At 51.6% G+C, this 24,663-nt stretch overlaps 1 protein-coding gene across 2 annotated transcripts; it reads left to right on the top strand.

Annotated features, from left to right (window-relative positions):
• Nucleotides 1-527: 527 nt before the first annotated feature.
• On the top strand, nucleotides 528-23,468 carry SNX19 (sorting nexin 19). Of its 2 annotated transcripts, XM_085081990.1 has the most exons (11): nucleotides 528-2,648; nucleotides 3,018-3,156; nucleotides 3,653-3,753; nucleotides 3,906-4,025; nucleotides 4,279-4,409; nucleotides 5,550-5,646; nucleotides 5,885-6,071; nucleotides 8,197-8,326; nucleotides 18,876-19,060; nucleotides 19,787-19,874; nucleotides 20,637-23,468. In XM_085081990.1, the coding sequence occupies exons 1-11, from the start codon at nucleotides 1,125-1,127 to the stop codon at nucleotides 20,767-20,769; spliced, it is 2,835 nt and encodes a 944-aa protein (XP_084938116.1). In that variant the 5' UTR covers nucleotides 528-1,124; the 3' UTR covers nucleotides 20,770-23,468. The 2 variants fall into 2 exon arrangements, with proteins under 2 accessions (XP_084938116.1, XP_084938117.1); XM_085081991.1 differs by lacking the exon at nucleotides 19,787-19,874.
• The last annotated feature ends 1,195 nt before the right edge of the window (nucleotides 23,469-24,663 follow it).

Genomic DNA, 24,663 nt, shown 5'->3' with positions numbered 1-24,663 from the left:
CAGCATCACCCCATTAATTACCACCTGTAATTAATTATCCTCCCTTGTATCCCACCAATCACAGCTCTTCTTCTATTGTTCCTTAATGAGGTAACGAGGTTCAGGTGTTTTCCAGGGGTTCAGCACCTGGACTGCAGCACGGCTGCCTCTACTTTCAATAGCAGATACGCGCGATTTTTTCCCTAGTTTTAATACCTCCATAATAAATTAGGTTTTGTATTAAGACAAATAACAGCAATAAGGATAAATTTAAAAAATTATAAATATAAAATTATGCTTGTATGCTTCTCCTAACGTATGTAAGATAAAAGGAGGGAAGGTGAAAGTTTGGCGCCATTGCCCCTTTAAAAAAAAAAAAAAAAAATTTAAATTGAGTTACGAGAACTCTCTTGAGACCTCCAGCCCGCTAGGGGGCGCTGTGGAGGCGACAAGACCGGAAGCGGAAGTGCCGGCGGAAGTGGCGGGTGGTGCCGGCAGAGAGCCCGGGCGGTGAGTGGGGCCCGGGGATCCCTGTGCTGCGGTTCGGCCCGGGGATCCCTGTGCTGCGGGTTGGGTGTGGGTGCTCAGTGAAGGGCTCTGGGCTGTGGGAGCTTGAGAGCTCCCGGTGCCCGCTGAGGGACTGGGCTTGGGGGGGTCCGTGCCTCTCCCCGGTGCCCGCTAAGGGGCTGAGCTGTGCCAAGCCGCAGCGCTCGGTGAGACGCCCGGTCTGGGGGGGGCGCTGACCGGTCAGTACCTGATGAGGAGCCCGGTGTGGGGGTCTTTAACGAGCCCCGGTGGGGGAGCTGCGAGGCTGTGCCAAAGAACCCAGCCAGGGCTCCCGCTCTGCTGGGCTCTGTGAGGTGCTGTCCGGTGAGGTGTCGGTCTGGGGGGTTCTGACCCACCCCGGTGCCTGCTGAGGAGCCCCGGGGCCGGGGAAGGGTCCCAGAGAGCCGAGCCCTGGTGCCCGGTCAGGGGTCCCGGTGTGCTGGGCTCTGTGAGCCCCAGTGCCTGGGGAGCTGCCCGGCTAGCTGAGCCCCGATCCGCACTGCAGCAGCCCAGCCTGGGGGGCCCTGACCACCCTGAGGTGCGGAGCTGTGCCACCCCTGCCCACCCACCGGGCTGACAGCTCTCCTGCCCACCCCGCCATGCCGGGCCAGGCTCCCTCGGCGTCCCGCCGGCCGCTGCTGGCCCTGGCGGTAGCCCTGGGCTGGCTGCTGGCCCTGCAGCTGCTGCTGGACCTGCGGGCGCTGGGGCTGCTGTGCGGGGCGCTGGCCGTGCTGGGCGGCTGGCTGGGCCCCCCGGCCCTGCTGCCCCGCGGCCGCCGGCTGCGCCTGGAGCGCTTCGTCAGCTCGCTGCGCGCCCCGGCCGGGAGCCCCGCGGACGAGGGGCGGCTGGAGAAGGAGATCGCCAGCACCGTCCGCAAAGTGGTGCGGGACTTCGTGGCCTCCTGGTACCGCACGGTGAGCAGAGAGCCGGCCTTCGAGGCCGAGGTGGAGAGGGCCATGCTGGGGCTGGCCGCCGAGCTGCGGCGGCGCATGAGGAGGGTGGACCGGAGAGCTCTGGCCCGCCGCCTGCTTCTGCTCTGCGGGCAGCACCTCCAGAGCTTCCTGCGGGCACGGGACGCCCTGCAGGCTGACCCCAAGGGCGGCCAGGCGCTGTGGCGGGAGTACAGCCGGCTGGCAGGGCCCCATCCCGCCCTGCAGAGCCCCGCGGCCGAGGTGGGCTGTGCCCGGGCTGCCGTGGACGCTCTGCTGCGGGCGCTGGTGCCATGGCCGCACCTGGAGACTCGGACGGGACGTTTCGTGGTGGTGGAGCTGGTGGCCTGCAACGTGCTGCTGCCGGCCGTCAGGAAGATGTCTGATCCCGACTGGATCAACCTGCTGCTCATCGGGGCGTTCTCCAAGAAGCCCCGCGGTGGGAAGCCGCCCCCTGCACCCCCAGTGCCCGACTCCTTGCCCTTCCCGGCGCAGACGGACGCAGCTCTTGCCGGGCTACCCCCATCCCCGAGGGCTGCAGAGGGGCTCAGGAGGGAGGCAGGGGCGGCTGGAGAGGAGGGGGAGGAGGTGAGCAGGTCATGCCGTGCAGAGGAACTCTTCCTCCGCCCCCGAGCCCTGGGATCCCTCTTCCCCTGTGAGGGTTTGGAGCTGGAATCCCCTGCACCCGATGTGGGCCAGGATGTGGACTTGCTGGCACCTTCCCCTGCTGGAGAGCTCCTTGATGAGCCCCCCCAGGACCCCTCTGTGCCAGAGGGAGCAGCTGCCTCGGAGAATGGCACAGGGGACCTGGACCAGGGCCCTGGCCCCAGCTCGGATGCTGGCCTGCTTCCCAGCTCTGCTTTGAGCTCCTGCCCTGACATCCAGATCGAGCCAGTGGTTGAGAAGGAGGAGGAAAGCCCAGCTGTTCCCAGGAGATTCTCCTCGCAGAGACCCTCCAGCCTGGGGAGAGATCTGGGGGCAGCAGAGGGCACACCACAGTTTCCCCCAGAGCCTGGGCAGAGCCTTCCCCTGCTCTCATCCTCCCCGACAGCTTCCATGAGCACCTTCAGCTTTGAGCCCCTGAGCAGCCCTGACGGGCCAGTTGTCATCCAGAACCTGCGGATCACAGGGACCATCACTGCCCGGGAGCACAGCGGGACTGGCTTCCACCCCTACACCCTGTACACCGTCAAGGTAAGGGCTCCCCTGGCTGTCACCCCCTTTCCCAGGTCCCTGCCACCACCTGGGCTGGTGTTTGGAGATGAGGACTTGCTCTGTGTGTGTCTCCATAATAAATTTGGGCTGGTAGTGGGGGAATACCAGACACCGTGGCTGTTTGGTAGGGCAGTAGGGATTCCCACTCTTAGCCAAGGGTGCTGTGGGGCTGGTTGAGTCTTCTGTATCCTGCTTTTGTTCTGTCATGATGGATTCCTTCATCCTCAGCGAAGGGTTGGTGTGAGGAATTGCTGGATGGCACCTGTGTGGGGCCTGGGGATTGGTGGGCCAGCAGGGACTGGGATTGTTTTAGGATGTGTAAGGATGAGTCTTTGCCTTCCTCCTCAGTATGAGACAGCCCTGGAGAGCGAGGCAGCAGGCAGCCTTCAGCAGGTGGCTTATCACACTGTCAACCGGCGCTACCGCGAGTTCCTCAACCTGCAGACCAGGCTGGAGGAGAAGCCGGAGCTGCGCAAGTTCCTGAAAAGTCAGTGCCTGCAGTAGCTCTCTGAGAAAATCCTTCTCCCTCTTGTCCCATTCCATGTTCCTCTGCTCTGAGGATTTCCTGCCCTGCTTGTACAGCTCTGGATGCTGGGCTGTGTTTCCTGCCCACATCCTCCATTGTTCTGTGCAGAGCTGGCTGGAGGAAAGATTTATCTCTTTTGGAGGCAAATTCCAGTGTTTCAGAACATGTCTTTTCCCATCTGACAACACTTGGCCTTGTAGTTTTGCACCATAATAGTGAATAGAAACTCTGGTGTTTCTGTATTACCTCAGGCTGATGCCAGGCAGTGTGTGAGGATAGCCTTAATCATTGGAGCATTAAGGTTTTAATGAAGATTAAAATCTGTATTTAGATTTTAAGATTTTAAAATGTTAATCTTGAAAATTTTTGAATTTTAAGATTTAGAAATCTTTTAAATTAAGGTTATTGTAATTCTGCAGTTTTCTCAAGCTTGCCAATGGGTTTGTTTCCTTTGTAGACATCAAAGGCCCAAAGAAACTGTTCCCTGACCTCCCATTTGGAAACATGGACAGCGATAAAGTGGAAGCCAGGAAAAGTCTGCTGGAATCTTTCCTGAAGGTGAGATATTTGTGTGCCCCTGTGAGCTAAAAGCAAAGCTCTGACCAGCTTTGTGCAGACAGTGCAGCACACACACCATACCTCTTCCATGTTACATGGTCAGGTTGGGAACTTGACTCCAAAATGATCTAAATCTCCATCTCTCCTTGCAGCAATTGTGTGCAGTCCCTGAGATTGCAAACAGCGAGGAGGTGCAGGAATTCCTTGCCCTCAACACTGATGCCAGGATTGCATTTGTCAAGAAGCCCTTCGTTGTCTCCAGGATAGACAAGGTAGGAAAAGTGGGATGTTGGTTACCTGAGCTCTTTCCAGCTGCCCCTAGAGATGCTTCCCAGGCTTCAGTGTCTCCTAGGAGCCAAAACCCTTTATTTCTAGCTGGGCTCAGCTTGCCCAGAAACCCATAAAGCTACAGAGCTCGTCCTAAAGAACCTACTTAATAGAAAACACAGTGCAAGTCTCAAAACTCCTAATATATTTAAATAATAAGGATCAACCCAGTAATTAAAGGCAGTGCTGGCTTTGCAGATCGTTGTCAATGCCATCGTGGACACCTTGAAGACAGCATTCCCCAGGTCAGAGCCCCAGAGCCCCACGGAGGAGCTGAGCGAGTCGGAAGTGGATGGGAAATCCCAGACAGAGGGGAAGAAGGCAAGCAAGTAAGGGCTTTGCAGAGCAAGGAATTAATGCATATCCTGAGCCCATCGTGGGGAAGAACTGCCTTGGTGCTTTATGTGTTGGGTAGTAGATTTCTGTCATACTCTTAACTGAATTCCTTTCTCCTTCCCTTGCTGAACATGGCTATTTGAGTTCCTGTTTATCTAAAGGGTTTCCCAGGAAAGCTCAGGTTTCCACAGAAGGTGGGGCTCTTCCTAAGGGAACTCTGAGGTGCTGCCTTTGCCAGCAGACATTGATGTTCCGGGGGATTTGCTTTTTAACCTTAAACATGTGCATTGCTTATATATGCAGGGAGTGATATTGCAAAATACAGCTGTAAATTACCTACCTGAAAGTTCCCTCCTGCCTCTCCTGTGTGTTCCACACAGTGGTCTTGCCCAAAAAAACCCATTGAACCATTGAAATAGCTATTTATGAGTAATATTTAAGATTTTTTCCTGTATGTTCCTTACCAAATGTTGGTGCTGCTGACAGTGCCAAGTCTCATTGTGCTCATTAGTGATTCTTCCCTCACCGAAGAAGGGAAGATTGCTGCACAAGTATGGCTTTTTCTTCCCAAATAGTGATGTTTTGCTGGAAAAAGCTGCTTTGGACAGAAAGACAAACTAAAAAAGTACAAGTTTGGAACCATTTTGGCTGAAAAGGACATTCCTTAATGATAAACAGGCTATTTTACAATTTGTCCCACAATCCCAGTGTCCTTTCATATCCTCCTTTTTGTGAGTGTTTATAATTGGATTTCACAATCCTGCTGAGTGTGTTTCATCTCAGAGGCTTTTCTGAGCACTTCCCTGTGTGTGCTGCAGCACTCACACCTTGCTGACATCTGCCTACATCTGCTGTCAGCTTCTGTGTAACACCTTTCTGTGGAATGTTGGAAAACCCTGGCTGGGCTCAGGTGGACATGAGAAAAAGTGCTTTAAGGCTTTTGTTGTGTGGTTTCACTGCCATCTCTTAGTTTTCCTGGAGACAGATGCTTTTTTGAGCCATTTTAGGTCTAATCAGATTTCTTAGCGTGGATGTGGTGAACAATAAAAGGTCCTGGGTCTTGGCTGAGGCTGGAAAACTCGTGACTTGCAGCTTGCAGAGAAAACTGACTGTGCCATGGTTGTCCTTTTCAGGTCCAGACTGAGGTTCTCATCCAGTAAAATCACCCCAGTGCTGAGCGGGAGTGAAGCTCATGACAGGATCGTGTACTCCATCAGGGAGGGCAGTGCTGTAAGTTCAGATCCTCCTGTCATCCTTTCACAATCCTAATCACTGCCCTGGTTGGGAATAACCAACAGACAGGAGGGTTGGGGCTGCATCAGCCTCATTGCCACATGCCAGCTCTTTGCAAAAGGACAATAGGCAGCCCTGGCTGTGCTGTTGGCTCCACCTGGGTGCAAAGCAGGAGGTGGGAGGTTGTGTGGGCACTGGAGACCCCAGGCTGTGTGACACTAACACACTTTTGCAGGTCTCTGGCACCCTGTCGCTGGCTGCTATGGAGTCCTTCATCCAGAAGCAGGACAAGCTGCTGGAAGGAATCCCCAGCAAAGCTCCTGAAGGTGAGGGAGGCAGAGAAACCAAAGAAATCTCTGTGCAGGAAGAAACAGATGGGCTGAGCACAGCAGAGCAGGGAGCACATCCAGACACTGACTCTGGTGAGTTCACCGCTCTTGAATTTCTCTCCCATGCTTGAATTTCTCTCTCTTGGTACCACAACAATCTGCAGGTTCAACTTGAAAAGCCTTCAGGACCTGCTCTCCTGCCTGTTGCATCGTGGTTGAAGGGAAAGCAAATGAGGTTGTCCAGTCCTGTTTGGTGATTGCTCTGGGCCTTGTTGCTGGTGGGAGCAAATTTGGCCTTGGCTCAGTTGTGTCACTGCAGATCTTTACCTCTGTGCTCAGCATGATCAGTGCACAAAGAAGTTTTTTAAGGACACGGTGCTTAAATTGGCAACATTCTAAAATCAAGCTCTTACAAACTAAAAATTGGCCAAATTTCAGTTTCCTGGTAATTTCAAGTTAGCCTTGATATGTCCATACACTATAAAAGGATCTTTTGAGATTAAGTTTGGCTGGATTTGATGGGAGTAGCACAAATGTCATCTCAGTTCAAGGAATGACGTTCCCTTTCTGATTCTAGAACTCTCCTCTGAAGCACAGGAGTGCCACAGCTTCTCAGAACAGTTCCAAGATTATCCTGAACACAAGCAAAAACATGTTCTCCAGTCTTTTTCTTGGAATAACTGAGCTGTTTTAGCTGGAACTTCCCAAAAACTTCTCTCCAGTGGTTCAAGTTTGGCAAGCTCTGACTGCAAGCACGTGCTTGTGACAGGATAGGTCTGGTGTTCTGAAACCCAGCCTGTGCTACCAGCTTTGCCTGAAATCTTGGAACACATGCCTGGGGTTTTGGGGGAGCAGGACTGGAGCTGCAGGCCAGGGCTCTGCACAGAGCAGGCCAAGTTAGCTGAACTCTGAGGGAAATGGAATGTCAGTGATGTCCAATGCTTGCAGGTCTGGGATGCTTCAGGCTGGGCTGGCAGGGTGAGGGGAAACAAACGTCTGGATAAGAAGGCAGCCCATGTCCCTATCTATCTGCTCGTGGAGTGACTTCTGGGAAGTGGTTGGCCAGCAGCTCTCTGAGGAAGAGGACTTGGATGCTGTGGGAATAAACAGCTTGCTGAGGATGCTCCCTGTGGGAGGTTATGGGGAAGCTGAACAGCCTGCTCCAGATTCTGCACTGGGAACTCAAATCTCAAGGGGCAGAGCAAGTGAGGAGTAACTTATGCATGGCTCAGAGCAAGAGGTGGCAGGTGCCCTGTCCTTTCCAAGTGAAATCTGGAGTTCATTAGTCCAGCTTTTAGGAAGAGGAGGAGGAGGGAAGGAGAGGTATGGGGTCCAGAATCCCTCATCCCTTTATTTCCAGCAGTAAATTGTGTGTATAAATTGTCTCTGTAGGCAGAGAGGTTGGACGATGAGGCATCAGGGAGGCCGAATTAGGGAAAGCTGCTGCACAGGATGTCACCTGGCCAGCAGAGCCAAGGCAGCAGCCTCAGGTCGGGGTGGTGGCCTGGGAGTGGCTGTCTGGGGCAGCTTTGTGGCACATTAATGAGCTTGTTCAGCACAACACCTCAGGGCCAAACAGCATGAAAGTAATTCCTCAGCAAGTAGAAGCTGTTTTTACTGAAGGCTCTGACATCCTTCTGGGGATCAGAGGGAGGTTTGGTGTCCCAGGTCTGTGTCGGCAGAGATATGTGGCTAGGTGTGTGGGTTTGTGTTTTAACTGGTAAATCTGGGTTATCCAGACGTGGTTCATCCACCTTCCTGCCGAGGCTGGGATCTGCCACACGATGGCAGCCTGCAGCCACCGACAGAGCCTTGTGCCTGGAAAACTGCGGGAAGGAGGGAAAGGAACGGGGAAGAGTAGGATAATTGTCCTCAGCAGTGCACCTTCTCCTGGCCACAGTCACCACCTGCTTTCTCACCTGCTTTGGGCTCGTGGCCACCCCTATGCATGGACTGGGATTTGATAATCCCACTGTTTAATTGAGAAGGAGCTGAGCCTTTGATGCAGCCCTTGGTGGGAGATTGGGGCTGCCTGGATGAGGTAGAAATCAAAGAGTGGGGAGGGCAGAGTCCCAGGCTGTCTGGGCTGCAGCAGGTCATCCCTGTGTGCTCAAAGGGCCAGGCTGGGGAGAGAGAAAAGAATGAGTTTGGGATGATGCTTTTCACTAGATTTGCCCTGAGTTGGCTTTTTGTCTGACCTTCCTCCTCCTCCTGGCAGACTCTGAGACAGCTTTGGCTGACCTGGCCCTGGATGTGCTTCGTCTGGTGCTGGTGGATCACTGGAGCTGGCTGTGCACAGAGAACATCCAGAAGGTCTTCAACCTGCTCTTTGGAACCCTTGTTCAGAGGTAAGGCTGGAGTGACCAACCTGGCTGCTCTGTGAGGGGCATGCATTCCCTTTGGAGGGACAGTTGGAAGTGGAGCTGGTGCCTGAATGCAGATAAATGCTTTGTGTGCATCAAACAACAAGGTTCTGTAAAGGAGGTGCTCCATTTAGGTAAACACCTTGGAAATTTGCACTAGGAGCTGTTTTCCCCATGAGCAGGGATGTGGTCCTAGCAGGCAGCCTCCTGTCCCTTGATGGCAGGGAAAGGAAAGATCCAGCCCTGGGAGTGGAGTCCTGCCTCATGCAAGGGCAGCAGTGCCCAGCTCTTGGCTCTCCAGAGAGGACTCTCCTGCTCTCTTGCTGCCCAGGGCCTCAGCTTGTTCTTTCTGCAAAAGCAGAACAAACAGGCCCAGGAAACAGAGCCTTGTCAATGACAGCTCGGAGTGTGGTCTCTGCTCTCACTGCTGCACCCCTCTGCTGTGCCTGTGCCTGGGGCAGGGACCCACACATGGAGAAGGGACACGCTTCCTTTCCAGCTGGGATGGACTTGCCAAGCTTTCCTTGGAGGCCAGTGCCTCTGGGTGGTAAGGCTCGAGGCCAAGACACACAAACAGAGCATTCCTGTTTTTTGGTGTAGGCTGGTGACTATCACTAGCTGAGGATGTGGTTTTTTAGACTACAAGGGAAGCCTTCCCTGAAGGACTTGGGCTTGGGAGAGTCTAGGGCCAGTGCTTTCTTCCTCTTGTGCCTTTTCTTCTCTCACAGGCATCCACAGCCAGCATCAGAATGTGCAGGGCAGCACATTATAACTGAGCTGGTAACTCAAGCTGCCCTCAGCAAAGGTTGCCAAAGTGTTTTGAGGTCAGGGACTGCTGTCCTTCAGTCCTGGTCTGTTCCCCTCAGTGGCAGGAGGTGGGGGTTGCTCCCACTTCTCCAGAATGGGCTCTGCTCTCTTGGGGAATAGGCTGGAACCCAATCCCACTGTGTAAGCACAGAGGAATGAGAGCTTGAATAGGCACATCATCACCTCCTAATAAGCTGTGTCCTGGTCCCCCAGGGAGCCTGCAGCACCACACGTGGCATTGGCATTTTCCACTAGAGAAGTTGGGATACACACAGCACATGCCTGGCTCTGCAAGGTGGAGGAGCTCTGTGAATTGTGCTGGTGGATTATAGTGAGGAGGAACGTTTGTAGGTTTGCTTGACCAGGTGGGAGTGAACCCACATGTGCTGCAGGCAGAGCTTTGGCTGGAGGGGATGTGGGGAAGCCCTGGGACTTCTTGGTGTCCCCATCAGTTCAGGGTGCAGCTACACCCTGTTGACCAAGCCCTGTGTCAGTGCTGAAATCCACACGTTGAGGCTGCCTCAGCTCTTGTTCTGGGACAATCAGGAATCCCAGGGGACAGGGGAAAGAGCTGCACAATGGGGACTGACCTGTTGCCAGGAGGATGGTGTTGCACCTGGATTGCTGCAGGGAACATTTTCCTCCCATTTCTGCTGCCTGTAGTTACCCCACAATGGAGAAGAGCAGGGAATGGGGGCTCTTCCTGCTAGTTTGCCATTTACCCTGTCCCTGAGACTTGGACTCATTCCTGGCCCTGGTGGTCACTGCTGTCCTGAGCAGACCAGAAAGTCTCTAGCTCAGACATGCCAAATCAGGAACATAGTGTGGATTTGGTGGCATTTCTCTTCCTTTTAAGTATTTGCAACTTGATCACTGGTCTGCCAGACCTGGCACTGCCATTCTGGCTGGCACTGTGTCTGGGGACCCTCTACAGGTTGGGAAAATACCAGAAACTCTTCTGGGAGCATCTGCTATTCCAGGAATTGTTCCTGCCTCCGAGAACAGGCAGACAAACATGGGACAGCAGATGGATTTGTTGTGGGACAGTAGATGTCTCCAACCATTGCTGGTCACAAAGTATGAGTGGGCATCATCCCTTCAAGAGATGAAATCCTTCCCTGTTCCTGTCAGTGGCTGGGTTAGGTGGTAGAGGATGAAAAGGAGGTGTCCTGATAGGGCTTTGGAGGAGGCTGCTGCTGGATACTCCTCTGCCAGCTCATATTTGGTGAGTAGGTGCTGCTCCTGCTGCCTTCTTGTAGCTGGAGGATGATGATTCTTCTGTGGCATGAGACTCTCGGTGCAGAGTGATAGAAATGGCCACAAACCAGCAAAACCCACAACAAGAATGAGATCCAGCTTCTCCCAAGAGCCAGTCCCCCTCCTCTTGGAGGACTTTCTCGCTGGGGCTGGCAGTGACACCAAGTGATTGCTGTGAACACCCTGTAAGTGACTATGGGGCCTCCCTACCTGCTCCATTCACTGTTCTCTGCAAGGAGCATCCACCACACTCCTCTTTCCCCCTTCTCCTTAGCTGGGATAGCTGGATCCAGGCACCATCCATCTCCCTGACTGCCAGTCTGATGGCAGTGGGAGAGGAAGGCTCCATGACCGAAAAAGGTATTGTTGAGTAAAGGGAGCTCTGCTCCGCACTGTGCTCATCCCATTATGTAACAGGGAGTGATCCTTTTTTGGAGCCGAAAGGAGAGGCGGATGGAGGGGAGCCGGAGGGGCTGGGAGTGGGAATGACCCTGGGGTTGAGGATTGCTTCCAGCAGCCTCTCTGCATGCTGGGTCTGTGCCTGTAAACAAAGCTGCTGCCCTGCTCCAGCTCCACTCCCACCTCTGTCCGCAGATCCCTCCTGCGGGCTGGCCAGGCACATCTCCTCTCCCCCTGGGAGGCTGCAACAGGAACCTGTTGGCACAGGGGAGTGGATGGGGCTATTCTGAGCTCTGGGGGTGTTTAGGGAGGAGCTAAAAAGCATTTGGAGCATCTGGGTGCTTTTTAGAGCCTTGTGAGTCAAAGAGGTGTTAAAAATACGTGGCAAACATGCGAAGTATGCCGTGCTGTGACCCCACAGCCTGCCCTTAGCCTGTCTTCAGTGCCACAGTGGCCACCAGCCTGGGGTCTGCCAGTGCCTTGCAGAGCTGAGGCCAGGGTGACAGCCACCACCTCTGCTTCCCCTTCCCGGGGGGAGCCCCAGCAGTGCCAGCATCCCAAGGATGGGCCCAGGAGTATTTGAGGGGCAGATCCTGGTCTGTAAGCTGTTCCTGGCTGCTTCCTGTGCAGCACAACAGAAAGCCATGGCCACAAAGCACGTGTCTGTGCCCTGCAACCTGAGCAGGGCTGGGGCACAGAGTCCATGCCAGGCCCAGAAGTGCCTGTCCCTGAAAGGAGCATGTGGAGCTGCTCTGGCAGCTTTGATGGTGTTGTGTTCCACTGAGCAAGAGTTAAAATAAATGCAAATCATCCCTGCCTTACCCACGAGCTCAGCACTGCTTGGCTTGCTGTTTGCTTTGGGTCATTCATTGCTCCTCCAGGCTTTGTCAATGTCCCCTCATCCCTTTGTAAAACTGGAAGCCTTGAGGAGGTGATATTCCAGTCTGTGTGAGCTGTAGGTGGAGAGGCAGGGGTTCTTTGAGACTGATTGCAGTTGGCCATCATGCTTTTGGGAATTGGTTCTTGCAAGTTCCTGCTGCCACCTCAGCGTTGGGCTCTTCTGGTGTGTTGCTGTCACGCTGAGTGTCACAAGCACTTGTGAGTCAAGGAGGTCTGGGGCTTCAGAGAGCTGCTTGCTGGGTGCTTTTGTCTGATTTTCTCTTCGGTTTTCTTTGATCTCTGTGCCAAGAGAACTGGCACAAAGACCCTTGGCAGCCACCTTGATCCTCTTGACTGGAAAGTGCCACCAGCAAGCAGTGGTGCCTGACCCTCTTCAGTGTCCTTGAGTAAACCTGGAGCAGCCAAGCACCCATGGGCTGGGAGTGCTGGGAGCACAGTGCCCATGGGCAGGCAATTCTGCCACCCTGGAGCCACAGAGGGGCTGTGTCTGAGAGCCAAGACAGTGTTCCCACTTCCCTTTAGCCTCCTGGCTGGCAGGTACCCCTCCAGCCTCAGGCAGTGCCTCTGAGTTTTGCTGGCAGAAACAACCAGGCAAAACTGAACTATCAATGCAGCTGGAGCATCGAAATCCACTCATTCTCCTGGTTTGTTACCTGAGAGTGGATTTGGGTGTGTTTGGTGAGGATCTTTGCAGCTGCACACAGAGAGGCTGTGCTGGCAGTCCCAGGTATGTGGCAGCAAAGTCCCTGTCCCTAAAAAAGAAGCCTAAAAGCAGCCCCAGAGTTGGGAATTCGGGGAACCAACCTCATGGCATCCTCCTCCTTGTCTCTGGATTTGGCTGTTTGTGTTGTAGCCGTGAGGAGCAGCAGGACTTGCAGCCTGTGGTATGTCAGTAGAAGTGATTTCAGGACTCTGTGTGTCTTGGTGTGTATATGCAAAGTAAATAAAATCAGCTTGGAAATGGGCCTCGATTCAGTTGTCTCCAAGCACCTGGAAATTTTGGATCTGGCTTTGAATCTCTGTCCCAAACAAAAATTTTTTCCCTCTTCTAGAAGCAGCATTCTTCCAAAAACAGCCACTAGAATGAAGCCAGCACTCCGTGCTTTGATAACAATTGCAACATTATTTTAACTCTGATTCTGTTTCAACAGTTACACAGTGCCAACTTTCTTCCTAGATTTGAAAAAGCACAACAACTTCCTATTACAAACAGAACAAAGAAGAAAAGGTTTGAGAGAAAGTAATGTCACCCTGTTGGTTTTAGTTTTCCCTGGATTTTGAAGGGTTAACTGTGGGTTTATGTATTTGGATTCTGAAGTGGGCTAATGAAGCAATTGCTCCAAGCAGGGCCTGGCTGAGACAGCCTGGCCTCTCCCTGGGGCACCACTGAGAGCTTAATTGGCTCAATAAATGCTTGAAGAAGATGTTATCAAAGGCCAGGATGCTTTGTGAGAAATCAAGGGGGTTTGGGGACGATTATTTTAATCACATACCTTTTTCCCCCATTCCCTGAGCCCTAAGGCATCGTGGGAAGATCTAGGTTGGGAAAAGCAAAATCCAGAGCAACTGGGTTAATTCACTGCTGGGTGAAGACATTGGAGTCCTGTGAGTTTCCATGATTTTTCTTGCAGCAGGTGTGTTTTGAGGGAGCAAGACATCAAATGGCCCAGAAATCCCAGCACCAAGGTGTGGTTTCCTCCCTACAGGGATCAGTGATTGCCTGCAGTAGGGAATGATTTATTTTCCTTCCTCTCTGCCCTGCAGTGAGATGTCCTGCACACCTATATCTCCCAAGGTTTCTGCCAGCAGCTAGGAAAATCCCTCTGCCCAGGATGTCTCCAGACAGGCACAGGATGGGTTGTTTGCAGCTCTAAACGTTTGTAGGGCAGCAGGGGAGGAACATTTCAAGTAAGGCAAGTAGGAGAGTTTGCTTTGTGCAGAAGTTTAAAAGGCCTCAGGATGCTTTGTGTTCTTTGATATATGGAGGATTTTTTTTTTCCTTTTCTTTCCTGTTTCCTTCCTCAGCACAGGGTTTACCCATGGCCTGGACAGGTGGGGTGTTGCTTTGAAGGTGCTGAGCTGAGCATGCTGCACGTGTTTCTGCTGTGTGGAGAAGATGGATTTAGGCTCAGGTAGCAGGTGCTGAAAGCTGAGCCTCAGGGCAAAAACTCTCCATTTGTGGTTTTCAATTCTTACTGTGCCCACTGCAGCTGTTGCTTCATTTTTACAAGGTTTCCTCAGAAAGGTTTTGCAGTCAAAACATTGAAGTGTTGCTCCTCTTGAGCCCTTGAGTTAAGGATAATCTTGTGGTTCAAAGCATAGTTTGGGGAGGAATTTGGGGAACAAGAACTGGTAAGGAAGGGATGGTCTGGTGATTTAAGCACCAGCCTTTCTTGATTTCAGAGTCATGCTTGAATGCCTCGTGGTTTCCAGATGTTGCTTTTTTCTTCAATGCTTTTCACTGCCTTGGTCTCACAGGCTCTCTCAAGCTTTTTTGAGCTTCTGGATAGCCATGTTGTATTTCTTAGGGAAAGGGAGGTGGGAAGCAGTCAGTGGTGAGCTGGGCATGCTACTGTTATGGACATCTCATGTATATTTGTAGTGCTGTTGGTATTTGTACAGCTCAACCAGAGAGGCTTTCTCCTCTTTGTCATCTTCTAGCCTGGTCTTCAGTTTGTGTTTGTGTAAATCCTTAAAATCCCTGGGTTTGAGGAGATTGCAATTGCTATTGCTTCAGATTTCAATTACAGTCAGCATATTTAACTTGACTGTTCCTTAGCTGAAGTGATGTCACTTCTTGACCTTGATGGACAGATGGTTGCAAATCTGGAGAGTAATCCATCTCTTTGTTCATCCAGAGTACATCTTTATGGTCCAGACTAAGCAAATCCAACCTGTCCAGGCTTCACTTGCTGAGCTCTCTCCATCTGCAGGTGAGCTCTCTGGATAGTCCACCTCAGTGAGTGTATCCAGCCAGGTAAAACCAAGCCCATTCACTGTTTTTCCTGCTCCTGACTCTCAGCCTGCCTCTCTTCCTCCTTGGCAGCCCTTGTAGCTTCTGTGGGCCAAAGGAAGGCCAAGGTGTGCATCTCCAGCCCTTGTTTTTCATTCCTTATCCTAATGGATCCCTTCAGCTGACCTTGGAGTTCCAGCTTAAGCCATGGCATTAATTTGGCTCTTTTTTAGCAGCCATTTCATTCCTCCACCAGCAGCTATTTCAAACAGAGGATTTTCAATCTCTTACAGCATGGGCAAGTTATGCACCTCCAGATTATCTTCCAGGCCTCAGTAGCCTTTGCAGTCTGGCTCTTTGCATTGGGCACTATCAGAGCACTCAGTGTCTGAGCCCAGGAGGTGGTTTTATCTATTTCTGGTCTCAGCTGAGGTGTAAGGAGATGGTTCCTTGATGGGTTTATTTTTTCTTTCTTATTAGGGTTATTTCTTCATGAAATAGCAGAATGAAAATAGTAACTCATCAGCCATCCAAAAATAAAAATTTAAAATAAAAAAAAAGAAGAAGGGTCTATTTCTGTTTCTTGTTGGGTTTATTTCTACCTGGGAGCAGCGTGTGTGTGCTTTCAATGTGGCACATGAATCTCAAATGCTTTTGAGAGGCCTTTAATAGCACAAAAAAATCATCTGTGACCTGCTGGTGAAGGTCAGCTTTGAACCAGCAGATATTTGGAGTTCCTGAGGTGTTAATCCCGATCTTGGTGCAACAAGTCTGCATGATGGAAAGGTCAATTTGCCATTTTCTGGGGTTTACTCAGGTAGGAATCTTCAGTAAAGTTGATGTGACTCTCCCTGAGTTTTGGGAGTTGAGGTGGGATTCTTGGGATGCCTTGGGCAGGGCCAGGAGTTGGATTTGACTTTTCTTGTGGGTCCCTCCTAATTGAGGATATTCTGTGAATTACTTTGCTCCTCACAGTTGAAATGCTGCTGGTGCTGCCCCTGTGTGTGTTAGAATGGGATGTGATTTCCCAAAATGGGTGTTGATGCTTGACTGTGGTTGAGAGGAGGGAGGAAAACTCTTCCTGACAGGTCAGTCTGTTCTGAGGTTTTCTTTTGAAGCATCTGAGAGCCTCAGCTGCTCTCCCAGAGTGGATTTAGAGCCATATGTGAGTCTTGACAGTTCTCCCCTTCCCAGTGCCTCTGGAATGGTTTTACACACTGACAGACTGGCAAAAGGGAACCCAGAGCAGAGGTGCTTTAGTCTGGGGTCCATTTGCACCTGGCTTTGGTTTCTCCTTCTTTCTTGTCCCTTTTCCTGTTTAGTTCCCTCACTTTTCTTTGGATACTTCTTCCCCAGCTGTGTGAGCACTGTGTGATGGGGCAAGTTGGCTTCTCAGGAGCTTTGCTGGAGCTGTGCAAAGCCCATGGAGCCATTCCCAGATTCTGCCCTCTGCTTCCCAAAGTTGCTTCCCTGAGCTGCCAGGCTAAGGAAGAAAATCCATCCCTGGTGTTTCACAACTGTGGGAATCAAGGCCTGCTCACAGCATGTGCACATGGGATCACATTTATAGGTGTTACTTGGGGGCCTTGTTGCCTAATTCTGGTGGTTTTGTGCAAATCCATGAGTTGGAAACAGCAGGTTGTTTGGGGCCTTCCAGCATTTGTCAGTTCTCAGCTTGCTCTTGAGCTGTCTGGAAATGTGTGCTGTTCTCTGTAGGTTCAGCTTTCTCTCTGCCCACTGTTTGCTTGATTTTTTTGCTATTTTAGGAACGTCTCTAAGAAAAAAGAAAGCTTGTTCTTCGCTTTTTGCTACCTTTTAAAGGCTGGAAAGTGGCTATTGCTGTAATGAGTTTGGAGTCAATGTTCAATCTGATCTCCCCTGGTGCAGGGTTGACTCTTTGCAGCTCTGCCCCCAAGTCTCTGAATTTCTGTTGCTTGTCAGATGTTTTCTCAGCTAGGGAAGCAGGTTGTGTAAGAAAACACGTTAATGAAAAACCATGTTAATGAAAACTCTTGTCCCTAGAGAAGTCACAGTTTAACACGTTAATTTGGTTGGGAATAGCTGGAGGGTTTAACATGATCCAGAGTGTTCAAATCTGCTGATTTAATCTGGAGATTAAAACCCTTTTAATTTTATTTCCAACATGGCTTTTCCCAGGCAGGACTGGGATGTGACATTTTGTCCTCTAAGAGAAGTGGAAGGTTTGCACCTCTGGCACTGTCTTGTAGCAACATCCATTCTCCAGCTCTGTGGTGATGCTGAGAAGAAAGGATTTCCAGTGCCAGTCCTGGGAGCACCAGGAACATCACCTTGCTCTGAGACATTCCAGGCCTTACCACTGCACCAAAGCTCCTTTTCAGGTTTTTTAATATCCACCTGGCATTTCCTAGATGTGCATCCCTCAAGACCTGCTGTTGGCACTTCATTTCCTGCTGACAAAGGGATCATCACACCTCAGCCCTGTCCTGCATGATGCCAACCTGCTTCCTCTGCCCTGCTGCCCTTGAGGTGTTGCTGTTCCCCACTCCCCAGTGGTGTGGGCAAGGCCACCCTTGGCCCAAATGCCTCGCCCAGGAAGAATGCAGACAGTCTGGCAGAGCGCAGGTTAAATAAAGTTTGCCTTGGCAGGGCTCTTGGATGTACTCGGAGCTGCCGGGGCGTAGTGGTGACAGAATTGCAAGCATGAAACGTGGCTGCCAAGAGGAACGGCTCTCCTGGCCCTGCTGGCTGACTCCTCTCCTCTGGGAATCTTCAAGTACTGGCGAAATCACAGCCTTTTCCCTACCCCAGCGCCGTGCTGACACTCCCAGCTCTGCTCCAGAGCCATCAGTGCTGCAGCCCTGAGTCCTGCTAAAGCAGGGAGCCATCCTGTTAAACCAGGGAACAGACCTGCTAAACCAGTGAACCTTTCTGCTAAACCAGGGAACCCTTCTGCTAAACCAGGGATGCTAAACCAGGGAGCCATCCTGCTAAACCAGGGAGCAGTCATGCTAAACCAGGGAACAGTCATCCTGCTAAGTCAGGGAGCCATCCTGCTAAACCAGGGAGCCATCCTGTAGGCCTCTGTGGGATTCAGCCATGGCCTCTCCTCATTCTGAGGGGAGAGTTTGTAGGCAGTGCAAGTTCTGACTGATGGCTGTGGCTTTTGCTGTGACATGAGAAGTGATTTCACATCTGGGAAAGAAGGTGCATATGGTTGATTTAGAAACTGTCCCTGGCTAGCCTTGGGTGGTGGGGACATCATCCCAGTGCAGCTGCAAACGCCTTGGAGCCCTTTTGGGCAGCAGGGATTTGGAGATTTGGAGGTGGTTGCTCTATAAAGCTGTCCCTCTGACCCAGCAGGAGGGACCATCAGCAGTTCTGTTGGATTTTGGATGGGAACAAAGCAATTCTTCCCTGTGAGGATGGTGAGGTTCTGGCACAGGTTGCCCAGAGAAGCTGTGGCTGCCCCTGGATCCCTGGAAGTGTCCAAGGCCAGGTTGGACAGGGCTGGGAGCAGCCTGGGATAGTAGAAGGTGTCCCTGCCCAGGATGGAATGAGATGAGCTTTTAAGGTCCCAAAATCAAACCATATGGGGATTCTATGATTTCATTGCTTGCAATCAGTGGACAGAGCAGAACTGAACAGCAGGGAAGCATGGGCAGCAGGATGGACAGCAGGATGAGAGGAGAGTGAAGCATCAGGACATTCATGACTTCCCATTCTTGGAGTGTGTTTTGGTCTCCAGGAAAGACATCCTTGGCTGTCTTGGTAGCAGAGGGACTGATGAGAGAGGCAGAGGCTGCCAGAACATGGCTCATGTCCTTCCAGCCCTTCCTGAAGGTTGTTTGTAGTTCAACACCAGTTCATCCAGCTCTGTCTCAGATTGTGCTTGGAGATAACTTAGGAGCTTCAGGCCAGTCATACCCCTGAGCTGGGCTTCCTTTAGTGACCAGTGATTCACTTGGGTTCTTGTGTTTAGCAGGGTGATGAGGCTTTTTATGGCCTTTGCTTTTCCCACATGTTTGTCTGTAACACAGGGAACATATCCTACTTCTGGTGCTTGGAGAACTCAACTAATTAATACTTAGGAAAATCTTTGGTGTACAGAGGTGAAAACTGCACATTAATGAACCCAAGAAGCTGATTTACCCCTCCAGGGCTCTTGATGGGCAGAAATAACCCAGCTTGGTCCCAAGCCAGACTTTTCCTGACCTTTCTCTCTCCCTGTTCCTGCAGGTGGCTGGAAGTGCAGATGGTGAGCCTGACCTGCACCCAGCGCTGGGTTCAGTACCTCCAGTTGCTCCAGGAATCCATCTGGCCTGGAGGAGTTCTCCCAGCAGTGCCTAAACCCCCCAGGACAGAGGAGCAGAAGAAGGCAACAGCAGAGCAGGCCCTGCAGAGTCTGATGGGGATCTTGCCCAGTAAGTGTGTCCCAGAGACTTGGCAGCTGCCCTTGGGAAAGGAAAGGGGTTGGGGAACACTGGAATCTCTGGAAATGTGCTTAAATGCAGAGATGGAGTCTGCTCGTGCCAAGGCACTGGGAAACCTTCATGACCCTTGAGGTTTGATGGTTTCCTGCGAGCAAAACCCAGAGTTTTCCAGTTCTGGATAGTTTGTGTAAGGATTTGGGAAGCAGCCCAGCTCGGAGGGAAGGGATGTGTGCCTTGGCCATTCCCGGATGTGCACAGGCTGTGATTCAGTGCTCACAGTTCCTGCTGAGCTGCCTCACCCAGGCAGGGCTCAGCACAGCTCTGCTCCCACCTGCTGCCAGAGGGTCCCATGGGGAGAAAAGTCACCATGCAAAGCCTGTGCCTTTTCCACTGGACTCAAATCCCAAGCCCAGCTGCACTGGATTTCCCTCTCTTGAAGTCTGACACGGGGACCTTTGGCATTAAAGCAGCTGCTGCCTAATCCATGTGAGTGCAGTCTGAACTTTTAACTCCTTGGTGCAGTGTAAAGGGCCCTCACTATCCTTTGGGGATAAAAAGCACTGCTAGTATGTGCCCTTCTAGCCAGGAATGCTTTCCTGGCACTCCATCCTGTCCCAGGCTCAGAGCACCATCACAAGCTTGGATTCAGCACCCACCAGGGCAAGACTGAGCTGTGGAAATATGCACTTCCTAAAGCTTTGTCTCCAACACTTACAGATGTGATCCAGGAAATCCTTGGGACCAATAAGTGTCGGATGAGCTGGAACCTGGTGCTGGAGTCGCTGAGCCAGCCTGTGATAAACAGGTGTGTGGGTTGTGTTCTGTACCCTGCTGGGCTCTGAGAGCACTGTACACACTGAACACAGTCTGTTATTCCAGATTTGCAATATCAGGGGGCATCTGCATGTCTGGGACCTCAGTCTGGCTGCAGATTATTGAGCCAGAGTTCATTATGTTGTTTGGCCTGCTTAGTTAGTAGATGTCAAGGAAATCAGACAAATCCTGGTTTAGTTTGGTTTTGGAGGAGCTGCAGGTCTGTGTAGGAGGTGCTTTTGTCTCTTCTCAATGCTGTGAGTCTGGAAAACAAGGATGTGGTGATGGACAGCAGAGAAATGAGGGTCAGACTGGACATCAGGAAGTATTTCTTCACTGAAAGGGTTGTTAAACATGGGAAGGGGCTGCCTAGGGAGGTGGTGGAGTCCCCATCTTCTGAGGTGTCCAGGGAACAGCTGGATGTGGCACTCAGTGCTCTGGTCTGGGTGACAAGGTGGGGATTGGTCACAGGTTGGACTCGATGGTCTCAGAGGTCTTTCCTATCTTCAGTGGTCTGTGATCCTGTTAAATGCATGTTTATCTCCAGAAGATGCATTTGTGTTTTCTGTGCTGCTCAGCAGCTTCAACACCCACTGGTTTGGGGGAGGTGAACAGAAGCTGAACCTGCAAACACTTCTTCTGGGGACCCAATATTGTTCCTCTCTCCCCTGACGCATTGCAATACTCCTTCCTTGTGCTGAGCTTTGCCTCCTGTGCCCTGACCAGCCTAAGCTTTGTCTTTTCTCCATTCCAGGCACCTGGTGTTCTGCCTCCTGGACATTCTGCTGGAGTTCTTGGTTGTGAAAAGCCCCAGCAAGGAGCCTGAGGCTGCAGCTGCTGCACCATGTGCCTGCAGTGGCTCAGAGAAAGGTGTCCCAGCACTTTAACCAGGGCTGGTGGCCCCAGCAGTGGAGGAGAGAAGCAGCCACAGGCATGGAATGATTGGATTTTCAGCCTTTACTGAACATGCCTGGGAGCTTCTCATAAGGAATTTCTCCAGCCAGTGCTGCATGAAGCTGCATCCAGGCTTCTCTGTTTCAGCTGGGTGGTGGATCAAACCCAGGGTGAGGGGCTGAAGGTGCTGTGCAGCCTCTGTTCCACTGCTGACCTGATGGAGAGCCTGGAATGAACATGCCTGACTGCTCAGAGAAGGAACCACAGTTCCTGTGGTCTTGTCCCACCTTTCTGAACATCTCAAACATCTACAGGCTGAGAGCACAGGAGATTTGCTCTTGTGGCTTCAGGGTCCTCCTGGCACTGAGGGAGTTGGTGTGATGGGATCTTGCTGATGAGTGTTTCTGCAGACAGCTGAAGGGAGGTGCAGTGCTGAGCCTGCTTTCTGAGCAGCCTGCCCTGTGCCTGTGCTGCACAATCCATGGCACCAGAGGGAAGATGGGGAAAGGATGGAGCATGGAGAGCTGGTGGAGGTCCTGAAGTCAGCATCCAACTGCTCAAATACGTGGGAGGTGACAGCAGGGGTCAGAGGTGCTGCCCTGCCTTGGGGACAAAGATCAGCTGCTTCTCCCTGCCACTGCTCTGGTTCTCCATCAAACAGCAGGATGCACTGTGATCCTGGGAAAGAGACTCTCCTCAGCCTAGGGAGGAATGGTAGCTTGGCTGCACTTTAGGATTCCCTTGTATTGTGCTCTGAGTCACCTTTTAGTCCCTGGGACAGTCACCTGGAAGGCACAGACCCAAAGGAGCTGACCCAGGGGGGACACAGCAAGTCCAGCAGCTCCCACACAAACCTGCTTGTCACAGGCAGCTCTGGAAGAGGAATGAGCACCTTGGAGCCCTGGGGGAATACTGGCTGTGTGGGTTAGACCTCAGCAAAGGGCCTGCAAGCACTGCCTGAGCTCTGCTGTTCCTTGCTGTGTCACTGGGCTGGGGTTTGCTGTGCCTGCTGCTGCTACAGCTCCGTGCAGGGCTCTGGAAAGCTCCTCAGGCCATGGAATGTGGATCTGGCAGCTGCTTCTCCAGGTTGTCCAAGACTTGAGTGGTTTTGTGAGCTAATGTTGCTCAGCAGTCAGGTTCCTGGGAGTGCAAAAGGACTCAGAACATGCACCAGCTGACCAGTTTGCTGACCTGCTTTGGTGTATTTTCTGGGAGAAAAATGGACTGACCAGTGCTGGACGTGGCTGGTCAAGGTGTTCTATACAGATGAAAGGAGACTCCACACAAGAGAATCCTGCAGCATCACACAGTGTCTGTGCTGCAGTACCAGATGGTTTGATCCCACAGAACATGGAATAGCAGGCTGGAAGAGACTGCCTGCTGTTTCTTGGAGCTGGATGCTCCATGGCATGTCTGGAGAGAAGGCAGTGTAACTCCAACATGCCTGCTGTGCTCTTTCCAAAGGAGCTGCTCAATAATGGACACACAACAGTGGGAGCTGCTTTGTGCTTCTGTTGTGTGAAAATACAGGGAGGGATCATCTTGCTGCCAGCAAACAGATTTTTAGGGGAGCTCTGAGAACATCCCAAAACCAGGCAGAATCCAATGTCACGAAGCAAAGCAGTTGTGCATCACTGTTGGAGCAATTTCTCGGCAGGGATCCTCTGGGGATGGTGGGTTGGCCACCTGCTTAGAGAAGGGACATGTGTGTTAAATAGCCTAAGGGTAGATTAGGTGGAGAATGCTTTGGGATAATCCCAAATGGCCAAGCAGCAGTTGGGAAGCAGGACTCAGATAAATCCTTAAATACCTGCTTGGAGCAGCTCCTTCACCTTGTCTTGCACTGCCAGGCTCCCATTTCCCTCCTTTTTCCCTCCTGCTTCCATTTCCCACCCAGCTGTCAGCAGTGGGAGAAGAAACCATCAGCCAGAGATGATGCAGCAGAGTTGTGCTGTTGTGCTTGGTGGCTTCCCAGATGCTCCTGGTGTGCTTGTTTGCTATTGCTTCCTCATTAATTGTGTGGGTTTGGAGCTCCAGGACTGTGGTCTGTCATTGATCAGGGATAATATTAAGAGGCTTTGCTGAAGAGAATCATGGAGTGCAAATTATCCATTGCCAGCCCCAGGTTAGGGCAAAAGTCTGAAACAGTCCTTACGCACAGGAAGGAGGAGCTGACACTTCTCCTTTGCCAGGAAGCCCAAGTTCTCCCTGCTTTTAACCCCCAGCTCTGAAATTATGCAAATGACTGAATATTCAGTTCTCCTGGTGGAAATAACTTGTGATTAGTGCCAGTTTGGGAGCTGGTGCTTTGCTGGGATGGTGCAGCAATGATTTGGGGTTGTAGCAGCAGCAATGTCCCCCTCTGTTAAGATACAAAAGCAGGAGCAGAGAGAGATAAATAGATTTACTTAAGTGCACTCTCAAGTCAGTGTTGGAGTTGGGAACAGACCTAAGGAGTCTGAATTGCAAAATGGTTGTTTCACTCTCCAGAACCCCCTTTCTTGTCCCAGATCTGAGAGTTTGAGCCTTTCTCATGCTCTCACTGGCTGGGCTTCAAATCCCCCTTCTCTCCTTGGGAGATCTCAGTACAGATTTTACAGCTGAGGTGAAGCTGCCCAGGAGCAAATAGCCCCTCTCTGTATCGTGTTGTTAAGGAGTAAAACAAATCCAATAAAAAGCTCAGCTTTTTTTTTTTCTACTGCGAGTTCTTTGCCTCTGTGTAATTTTGGGATTAAACTGAGCACAATGGTGGCAAATACAAACTTCTGCATTCAGGTGGGCTGAAAGTTTATTTCCATTGGACTAAGACTAGAAAAACTGCTTTGGTAAAACAAACAAGGTTGACCAAAAAAAACCCTGAAGCTCACTCTGTGTGTCATATTCCCAGCAAGCTCCTTTTTTCTGCAGGAATTTGCAGAAGGAATTTGCAGAAGGCTCCAGGCACCTCTCTGAAGGGTGGGTGGGGAGAGCAGCCAGATTTGGTCTCAGTAGAGTTGCAGCCTGGTGTCACATGAGGTGAAGAGCAGTACCTGCCCCAGGTGGGTGCTCAGCTCTCCCTCCCCAATCCCTGTGGATTGTGGGATTTGCCTCCAGCCCACCACGTTATTGAGAAGCATTTCCTGTCCTGCTGCCTTAGTTTCCTGCAGGTGATTGGAAGCTTCCTGGAAGCAGGGATTGCTGCAGTGTGTGACTGAGTGCAGTGGTGTAGAGCTCCAAGGCACCACTCTAAGCTAAATATTCCCAGAGCTTGGTTGTTAAACTGTATTTTTAGGGGGAAAAAAGTCCCATCGTGCACTGATTCCCTGTTCTATTTCCTGTACTCAGCCCTTTGTATCAGCAATTTGTGGTGCTGCTGTTGGAGTCTGTGTGGAATTGTGCTGTATGGAAAACCTGTTTTATTGTCAAATGAGGAGCAAACCTTCACTCTGAAGTCCTTGTGTGCAATAATAATTTATTTCAAACTTACTCCTCTGTCAGGGTTTAAAATTTGCCTTTGGCCTCTAAGGTAGCCCTTGGGAAGAGAAGAACAAGGGGGAGAAGAGGCCAGGTGTGAGTGGGAAGGTGGAGGGAGGTGTCTCCCAGGTGTCACAAATGCATGGCTGGGACAGCAGGGCAGGTGGCAGTGGGACTGTGCTTTCTCTCCTGGCACACAGTGGGGCTGTTCAGACATGGGAAAGACCAAAGTCCTTAAAGGTTGGTCAGGAATCAGCACAGTTCCCCACCTCTGCTGGCACCAGCATTGCTGCTTTCTCCCTTTCTCCCTAGATTTAGGCTTTCCAGGGGGTCTAAAACTGGGAAAGCAATGTGGATTATTTGCCTTTCTCCTGGAAAACAGGGAAGGACTCCCCTAGAAGCAGGGACTGTGCAAACCCATCTCCACATCCCTT

The sequence above is a fragment of the Lichenostomus cassidix genome, chromosome 24 (genome assembly GCF_008360975.1).
Source record: "Lichenostomus cassidix isolate B80296 chromosome 24, HeHo_3.0, whole genome shotgun sequence".
Classification (NCBI taxonomy): Eukaryota; Metazoa; Chordata; class Aves; order Passeriformes; family Meliphagidae; genus Lichenostomus; species Lichenostomus cassidix.
The sequence above is the reverse complement of the archived record's forward strand: the minus strand, read 5'-3'. Positions and strand labels throughout refer to the sequence as shown.

Coding starts and splice junctions, on each gene's coding strand:
- SNX19 (XM_085081990.1), top strand. CDS start 1,125: ATGCCGGGCCAGGCTCCCTCGGCGTCCCGCCGGCCGCTGCTGGCCCTG. Junction 4,026..4,278: donor TTGTCTCCAGGATAGACAAG/GTAGGAAAAGTG, acceptor CTGGCTTTGCAG/ATCGTTGTCAATGCCATCGT. Junction 19,875..20,636: donor AGCCAGCCTGTGATAAACAG/GTGTGTGGGTTG, acceptor TCTCCATTCCAG/GCACCTGGTGTTCTGCCTCC.